Source organism: Pollachius pollachius, assembly GCF_949987615.1.
Source record: "Pollachius pollachius genome assembly, chromosome: 3".
NCBI classification, from domain to species: Eukaryota; Metazoa; Chordata; class Actinopteri; order Gadiformes; family Gadidae; genus Pollachius; species Pollachius pollachius.
Window position 1 is genome coordinate 23,272,912 of NC_136936.1, and position 9,545 is coordinate 23,282,456.

General features: G+C 44.6%; 1 protein-coding gene across 1 annotated transcript; it reads left to right on the forward strand.

Annotated features, from left to right (window-relative positions):
• Positions 1 to 1,670: 1,670 nt before the first annotated feature.
• On the forward strand, positions 1,671 to 9,204 carry slc5a2 (solute carrier family 5 member 2; the record flags this gene model as incomplete). Its single annotated transcript, XM_079731396.1, has 15 exons — positions 1,671 to 1,784; positions 2,193 to 2,264; positions 2,516 to 2,620; positions 3,458 to 3,517; positions 3,659 to 3,763; positions 3,939 to 4,044; positions 4,209 to 4,289; positions 5,094 to 5,323; positions 5,674 to 5,809; positions 6,620 to 6,727; positions 7,074 to 7,224; positions 7,583 to 7,751; positions 8,027 to 8,242; positions 8,706 to 8,841; positions 8,984 to 9,204. 15 exons carry the CDS (start codon positions 1,671 to 1,673, stop codon positions 9,202 to 9,204), a joined length of 2,010 nt encoding a protein of 669 aa, XP_079587522.1.
• Between the last annotated feature and the right edge of the window lie 341 nt (positions 9,205 to 9,545).

Consider the following 9,545-nt stretch of genomic DNA (forward strand, 5'->3'; position numbering starts at 1 on the left):
GACCTGAGTCCTGTATTCTTGTGGTTCTTGGTTAAAAAAAAGCTTTCGATACAATTGGATCTTTCAAACTAAGTAAAAGGTTAAAGTGCTGTACTAACCCTACTTTTAATAATGAGAAATATTATTTATGGCCACTATTTGTTAATAAATAAGGAAAAAGCCCAAAACTTATTTATTTGCGTTCCCCAAAACAGCGATTTTACTTACTAAGTTTTTCTAGTCTGCTCTATTATCGTTTAAAGGTTGTGTGACAGAAATGGGGGTGTACAATGAGTTCTCACACAGAGTAATATGTTGTGCCATAATCTGGCAAGTGGATTTAATAGTCACTCTGATGTTACCAGAGCAAATGTCATTTCTTTTTAAGCATTAGCTGGTGCTAAGTTCGAAGAATTACAGGTTAGCTGGTATCTATTTACAATGAGGGTTCAAAATGGCCAAAATGACACCTTTAAGGGAACGGAAAATGCCTTGAATGTTTATTTATTGTTTGTCTTTTGTAATGTATTTTTTTATTTATTTCAAATTTCCATCATCTCAAGGTCAGCACTTTTAACCACACAATGTACCTGCAATTTATGCATATGCTTTTTTAGAAATTCTTGATTTTAATACCTTTTGTGTACGTTTTTACCAAACAATTCCACACAATTCACTACAGCATTAATTAATGCCTTTTTAAAAAGATACACTAAGATTTGACAGCCTTTTAAATTATTCTCCCTCAGACAGGAATAATTGTGGATTCGGCAATGCTGAAAATTGTATATAACACTAATAAAAATTCACTATTATAATGCATAATAGTGAATTTGACAATGGACTAAAGTAATGTACGAAAACAAAACCAGCGTAACATAAAACTAGTAAGGATCCAGTGAGAGATAGTATAACAGTCCAGAGATTCATAGGCACAAACAACTGAGCATGATCTTAATTTGACTTCACTTTATCAGCATGCAATAATTGGGACGGAATATGAATGTCCCAATTTACTGTTGAGTGAACAATGTTGGTTTGGAGGTTAAAGAGGTTTGTTTTTGTTGTTTGAATATTTGTTTTTACTTCATTACCATGTTTGCAATTTTGGCAGGTTTTACATATTATGCAGCCATTGTTTAATGGAAGTGTGTATGTGTATACAGTTCAGGTCACGTGACTTGGCCTCATTGTGATCATGTTTTTGAACCAAATTGCAAATGGAGATTTTGTTGGAAGCAATGTTATTGAATAATTAAATGACTATTTGCTTAAATATTGTCTTAAACTGTTTACTTTTTTGGTAACTGGAGAAAAAGACACATACAACTGAGATGTGTTGCTTGTGCAGGTTAATTTCAGGGGCCCTCATAGTTTGTTAGGTTATGTAAGAAGCATACGAGGGAGGTCTTGGAAATGCTAACCTATCTGTTAATAGAACAGCAGTTTTCCAACAGTTCTGTGTTAATACTTAGTGCCATTACTGCTGATTCTGCTTGTTGCCTCTTCTGCTCAAAGGTCTGCATCCACAGGGCATTCAACCAGCATGTGTTGGTGTCAAGTCATTGGACATTTCCTCCATTCTTTCGAATGATAGAGTACCTTTTACGCTTGCCCATTAGAAGTAAGCAAGTCAAGCTGGATTATTCATCAGTGTGAGTGAGTTGACCGCGTAAGACGAGATACGGAAGATGGAGAGTCCTCCTGTGGAGTTCGCCTCACCTGGGGCGACTACCATCAGCAACGCTGCAGACATCTCCATCATTATCGGGTACTTTATCCTGGTGATCAGCGTGGGGATATGGGTGAGTGCCCTTCCATTTGTTAGAAATACCTTCAGCCTACCTTTCCCAATAATACTACCAAAACTAAATAACATGGCTCTGTGCTTTAGGCTCTATGCATTAGCTTAGTGTCCGAAACCTCTGAACTGATGATGCGGGTGTCTGTAGGTTTGTATGAAAAGCTACTCTGTTGGGGCGTCCGGGTGGCCCACCGGGTAGAGCACGTACTGTACCATGAAGGCTCTGTCCTGATCGCAGCGACCCGGGTTAGATTCCTGCCCATGGTCCTTTGCTACATGTCCTCTCCTCTATCTCCCATACCTTCCTTTCTATCTCACTCTGTCTATCGTACTCAAAATGCTAAAATAAATATTATTTAAAAATAAATAAAATAAATAAATAAAATGCTCTGTTGGTCTGTTTTTCCAGTCAATGCTCCGGACCAACCGTTCCACTGTGGGGGGATACTTCTTGGCCGGTCGGACCATGACCTGGTGGCCGGTGAGTTTAACACCACATGCACCTAGCAAACATCTTGAGTATATATGTGCTTCCATCCTACTTTGACTGTACTTCCACAGTACATGGGAACTTAGGGGAAAATACACCACTAGTTTGGATGTGTGTGTGTGTGTGTGTGTGTGTGTGTGTGTGTGAGTGTGTGAGATGTAGCATAGTTGAACCTTACAATATTGTGTGTGTGTGTGTGTGTGTGTATAAGATAGCATAGTTTGTTGGTTGGTTTGTTTCAGGTCGGTGCATCCCTGTTTGCCAGTAACATCGGCAGCGGTCACTTCGTGGGCCTGGCCGGCACAGGGGCCGCTAGCGGGATCGCTGTGGGAAGCTTTGAATGGAACGTAAGTTGTGTGCACACCGGTAAAGCATGACACCCAATAAGTTCATGATTCACCAGGACCATTTGCAGCCCCGTACTGTAAATCAGTGACTCTCCACTGGTGTGTTGTGAGGGCATTTTGAGTGGGTCGCAGAGCATATGGCAAACCATAATCATTAGATAGAAACCAATGAATTAACTAATTTTAATGTTCATTCATGTTCCAGTGGCTCATTATTTCCTTGAGTTTAGCCCCGAGTGTTACAGCTGGTCTGTCTTTTTTGACTTTCCAGTTTTTAGTCCCTGATGTCCCTGTTGATTACTGCAATATTGATAAAGACGTTTAAAATGTTGGGGTCGGGACTGAATGACTAAGGACACATGGGGAGCCTGAGACAAGTTAATTTTATTCAGTCATTATATCGCAAACAAAGGACCACAAGGGCCAAGAAAATCCTCAGACTCCTCTCCCCCTGCCCTCCCCTCTGCCAGCTGTTGCCCAGTAGGGGGCGCTGTAGGTCCCTTTCAACCAAATCATCCCGCTTCAAAAACAGTTTGTTCCCGACTGCCCTTCAGAATCTCAACTCATCCCACTAATGTTCCTGCATTCAAGAACTTTCGAGTCCTGCTTATATTGATTGTGGGTTACTGTATTTAATGTGAAGTTTACAATGTCAGTCCCATGTCTCTGTTATAGATTCACACCAAACTCAGCTTATGCACCATGCTGTACAGAAAGCAAATTCCACCAACCTTGGTTGTGTGGTTGTCAAAGTCGCTTGTTGTTCAACAGTTGCTTTCGTGTCTAGTAGGAGCTTCTATGTTTTAATCTGATGTTGTGTTTGTTTGGATGTACCAGGCCTTGTTTATTGTGCTGTTGCTTGGCTGGCTGTTTGTACCTGTCTACCTCACAGCTGGGGTGAGTGGTCCCACCCTTCATCTTAATTATCAGTTTACGCGATACACACATCACACTAAATACTTTAATAGCTATCTATAAATACAAGGTTGGGTAAGGTGGAGTAGGTCACTTGACCCCTGCTCCCTTTATTTCTCCTAGGTGATAACAATGCCCCAGTACCTGAAGAAGAGGTTTGGTGGCTCCAGGATTAGCCTGTACCTCTCGGTCATCTCCTTGTTCCTCTACATTTTCACCAAGATCTCTGTGAGTCCCAACATCCTACCCAGTGCTCCAGCAAGTCCTAGAACACGTCATCAACTCCTGTTCTGTGCTGCCGAAAGAGTAGAGTTTGATGTTGTGTCCTCTCTACGTTCGTATGTGGGCTGAAGACGAAAGATGGTTGTGATGATACGATATGGATGTGCTTGTTGTGTTCCAGGTGGACATGTTCTCTGGAGCTGTGTTCATACAACAGGCTTTAGGGTGGAACATCTACATGGCTGTCATCGCCCTTCTGTCCATCACGGCTCTATACACTATCACAGGTACGCGTGTGTCGGTGTGGACGTGCGGGCCCTTGTATGTTCTAGTCTGTCGTAAAATAACAATAATAATACGGGTGTCCAGAACCTCTACATTGGATTTTTCAAGGGTCTTATTAAGTTTGTGTGTGTGTGTGTGTATGTCTATGTGTGCGTGCGTGCCTCAGGTGGCCTGGCTGCTCTGATGTACACGGACATGGTGCAGACGCTGGTGATTATTGCTGGGGCGGTTGTCCTGACTGCCTTCTGTGAGTACATATTGTTCAGCCAATCACAATGGGGAGTGGGTCTGATGACTGTATAAATGAATGGCAGCAACTGTCAACTATTCCTTCATTAGTAGACAACGTGGGAGTCGGACGCAGAGGTGGGAATCGCAACGATAAGTGGGTTCCTTTTTAAATTAATGACATGTATTTATGCACATATATTCATATATTGGAACACGCAGTTATTCACAGGCACTTATTATAGCACCTGCGCTAAAAGCAATAATAGCCCTAATAAAGGGTCTGCTCCTTGTAAGAACTAAGGCAGAGTAGTAGATCACACTGGGGAAGATGACAAGAATGGACTGGTGCTTTGACAGACGTAAATGAAATAGCTGCCTGCCCATTGTAAATCTTGGAGGCTAATGTGTTTACCTGCAGTGACAGATCTGTGACAGGGATGGCCAGTCGTCAATGTGTGCGTCCTTCACTAGTTTAATCTCCTAACAGTGCCCTGGTACTTAAAAGTAGCTGCCCCATCATCGTGTTAAGTGTTGTGAGCGACACCGGTGTTTGTCCAACGATGACACCGCTGTGAGAAGGGTCTAGTGTTGAGTCTTTCTGCATCCAGCTAACCGCCAACCAGCCAAAGCCCATTGGAGGCACTACATGCCGGTCTCTTCCGCATGAGCACCGCCAACAGACGGCCATAGCTGCTGCATCATCACAAATTGCAGAGTGCCAATACTTTCCGCTGCTTCCCAACCCTCCTGCTTCGTACCCACACCCCTTCTCACCTCCCACCACGCCCCCCTGTCTCGGTCTGTCTCCGCCTCCTTCTAGCGTTCTCCAAGGTGGGGGGCTTCGCCGCCCTGGTGGCCCGCTACAGCACTGCACTGCCCAACGCCACCGAGTCCCTTGACCCCCAGCGCTACAACATCTCGGCCCTCTGCTACACCCCGCGGCCCGACGCCTTCCAGCTGCTCCGGGACCCCGTGGAAGGGGACCTGCCCTGGCCCGGGGTGCTGTTTGGGATCGCCATCGTGGGGGGCTGGTACTGGTGCACAGACCAGGTAGGACCCCACCAGAGTAAAGGCTGCAGGCGCAAGGAAATGCAGAGTAGATGGATGGCACATAGATGGCTAGTGGATGGAAATGAAGACGTGCACAGTGAAATATGGAACTTACTCGCACACTTCTCCTCACAAGAGAAGAACAATGTATTCCTCTGACTGAAGTCCGTACAAACTAACTGTATCTACATTTACATATACATTTAGGGCATTTAGAAGATGCTTTTATCCAAAGCAACTTACAATAACTACCTTTGTTAGAAGAAATCTAATAAATTGATTGAGATGTCGAGTCGAACGGCACACACCTTGAGCCATACCCCATACCATCGGTTGGTTCTGTCCCTCAGGTGATTGTCCAGCGGTGCCTGGCGGCTCGCAGCCTCACCGACGTGAAGGCCGGCTGCATCCTCTGCGGCTACCTCAAGCTGCTGCCCATGTTCCTCATGGTGTTCCCCGGCATGATCAGCAGGGTGCTCTTCCCAGGTCTGCTGGTCTGTCTGTCTGTGTGTCTGTGTGTAGGTGTTTGTATTGTTGTCACAGTGGCAAAATCTGTTTGAAATTGATTAGTAACGTAACGTGACAAACACGCAGGGTGAGAGAGTCTTATGACCAGGTATAGTACGGCTTCTCCTTTCATTGGCATGTGCTGCATAACCTTGGAGAGAAACTAAAAAAAACACATTCAATCTGAAGGGCACTGCAACGTCTAATTAGTTCATTATCACCACCTGGCACTCATTTAAAAAACAATATTGGCTCCTTTCTACCAGCTGCTCTACCATGAAATTGCCTTACTTTTCATCATAGTGTACAAAGTGCATGTCGTGATGGAGGAGTTCAGAAGTAGAGGGGGAAAGAGGTATAGACTGGTTTGGACCGGCCTGCCAACCAAATGTCAACTGTAAGAATGAGCTGAACCAAAAGAGCTCCCATTACATGACTTCATGTTAGCTGAGTTGAGGGTGAAGTGTGTAATGTAATTGAATTGGCTAGCTGCTTCTAAACTCAGTTAGGGTGTTATAGATACCGCCATTTGCAACAAAGATGGTTTCTATTTGGTTTTGTTCTTTGACAAGCACTGACTGGTGCTTTGTTTCGTTTTTTGTATATTAGAAGACAAGAAGCAAAAGATCAGTCCCATTGGCATATAGGTGACGCTCAAAGCGAGTCCCACAATAAAAGCGGTACACATTCAGGTGTGTGTGTGTGTGTGTGTGTGTGTGTGTGTGTGTGTGTGTGTGTGTGTGTGTGTGTGTGTGTGTGTGTTACGGCTGTCTCTCTGTCCACCACCAGACGAGGTGGGCTGCGTGGTTCCTGAGGTGTGTAAGCGGGTATGTGGGACTGAGGTGGGGTGCTCCAACATCGCCTATCCTAAACTGGTGGTCTCCGTCATGCCAAACGGTACATCCACACACATTTAAGTTACCTGACCTTTAACAGAAAAACATGTTATTCTATTCTGTACTTTTTTTACACTTATATATATATTTGCGTATATATATATATATAACATCACTTCACCACAATCAACTTTTTTGTTCTTTGACCATTCACGCAATTGCATTCCTTCTAAAAGCTGTGATCCCTCTTTTTACTATACTCGCTCTAGACTTTGAAATAGCCTAGAATTCTCATTCGTCGTCATTTCAATGAGGTTGGATGAGAAGTCAACCAAATATTTTCACTAAATATTTCAGAATTGTCCCTGTGTCCATCCCTCTCTCTCCCCCTCTCTCTCCCTCCTCAGGGCTGCGTGGTCTGATGCTGGCTGTGATGCTGGCGGCCCTCATGTCCTCCCTGGCCTCCATCTTCAACAGCAGCAGTACCCTCTTCACCATGGACATCTGGACCCGTCTGCGACCGCAGGCCACTGAGAGCGAGCTCATGCTCGTGGGAAGGTCAGGGTCAACAAGGGCCTCCGACGGTCCCTTTAAGGGGCTCTCTTTGTCATGTCGCTCTATCCTACCCTTTTCATTTGCTCTGTGTTGGATGCCACTCAAAGCACTCAGAATGGACGTCTCTCCATTGGGTTGAAGTTCCATTGGAGAAGAAGCCTGAAAAAGACCTTTGATATTTCTTTGTTTGATAGATCCCTCTTTCTGAACCAAGTTCACAAAAGTCACTAAATAGTTTTGATTCTCCCGAGCTAAAGGTTTAGTTTTTCCTTTATGACACATTATCTTACCTTGTCCCAATTAGAAATATACTTTCCCTCTTCTATCAACCTGTATTTCCCCCTTGTCATTCCTTCCTCAGAATCTGGGTACTGGTCATAGTGGGCGTTAGCATCTGTTGGATCCCAGTCGTGCAGGCTGCCCAGAGTGGTCAGCTGTTTGACTACATCCAATCAGTAACCAGCTATCTGGCCCCGCCCATCGCATCAGTTTTCTTCCTAGCCGTGTTTGTTAGGCGGGTCAATGAACCGGTGAGCTTATGTATTGTGACACCAATGCCCTTTCATGCATAATTAACTAGGAACTGTATTACACTGCAAATTGCTGTTGTTTGAGTCCGAGTCAAATAAATATTCCAAAAGGTTTTACATGTGATGAAATATATATGAAATAAATAGAATTACTCGTATTCAAGTTCTGACACTCAGTACATTTTCCCAGGAAGTCCACTTCATGAGCCCACGTTATTAAACACTCTTCTACTCTATTCTACTGTTCTCTCTATCTCCTTGTCTCTTAACACCAGGGTGCATTCTGGGGTCTGATGGGAGGCCTGGCGATGGGCCTGTGTCGGATGGTTCCAGAGTTCTGGTTCGGTACGGGCAGCTGCCTTTTCCCCTCGGCCTGCCCGCCTGTGATCTGCGGCGTCCACTACCTGTACTTTGCCATGCTGCTCTTCCTCTGCACCTCCGTGTTGGTGCTGCTGGTCAGCTACAGCACTGAGCCCCTGGACACCCAACACGTCAGTGCTTCTATCTCTGCGTCCTCTGGCAACCGCACCCTGTTACAGCTGTGTGTGCATGACATCATGAGCAGATGGCGTGCATCTTATTGGAAGATTATATTGCCCGCTCCTGGGAGGAGCAGGCTTTGAGAGGGTCTGGAGACGATTTGAGGAACACCCTTCTCTAGCAAAGGGACCATTGTGTTAGATTGGAAACGCTGTTCTCAGTATGACAGCTCAGAGTCCCTGCTCCTTTTTCACTTCCACCAGACTCAAGCTCACAAGAATGTACCCTTGAAGGAGGCAAGATGTAGTCCAATGTGGTCCTCCCTGCCGGGAGTTCAAGTTATCAATTCATTTTTTTTATTTTATATACGATTATGCCAAGTCCTTGGTTACGATTATGCCAAGTCTTTGAGTGAGCACAGGAAAGTGAATACTTGTGCGTCGTTGGCACTAAGTGTTGCTTTCCTGCTCACAGCTCCATCGCCTGGTGTTCAGCCTACGTCACTCCAAAGAGGAGAGGGAGGACCTTGACTGGAAGGAGGAGGAGAGAAGGAAAACAGGACGCAGAGAGGTGGAACAGAGGAAAAGAGAAAAGGCTGAAAGTGACCCAGGTGAGATCCACAAGATTAAAATGACGCAGTCAAGAGCGACATAGCAGCATATACTAGCTTGACTGGCTAACATTGAACCAAACATTAGCCTTTTATATAATTAGGTATGCTCAAATCTATACCAATTTTGTATTTCTCTTAGCGGCTCCAAGGAAGGCCAAGTCTGGTATCCGACGCCTGATTGCATGGTTCTGTGGCATGGACGGCGGCTCTCAGACCCCGGAGCACACTGACCAGGAAGTGGCTGAGGCACCAGAAGAGCTGCCTGATATCAGTGAGGACCCCATGTGGAAGCACTTTGTGGATGCCAACGCCATCATCATGATGGCTGTCGCCATCTTCATGTGGGGTTACTTTGCATAGTTCCACCAGAATGAGACCTAGCATTAAAACGTACATGATTGTATACCAAATAAAGTCGGTCAAACATATATCCTGAAATTCATTTACATTTTCAGGGCAAGTTAAAAAGATGAATTAAATGTATGCTTTGTTAAAAGTAATTTGGCCTAGCTGTCTTGGTTGTTTACACTAACAAACACTTTTGTTCTCTTCCATTTTAAATAAATTAATGGTAAAATCTCCAAAAAGCAAACTAGATCTTTTGGTTCTTGGCTGGTTTACACCAGTCTGCATTCACTATTTTTTATAGGTTGTGATCAATAACGTTGGGTCGCAACCAAGCACATTCCCGGATCCTCAAA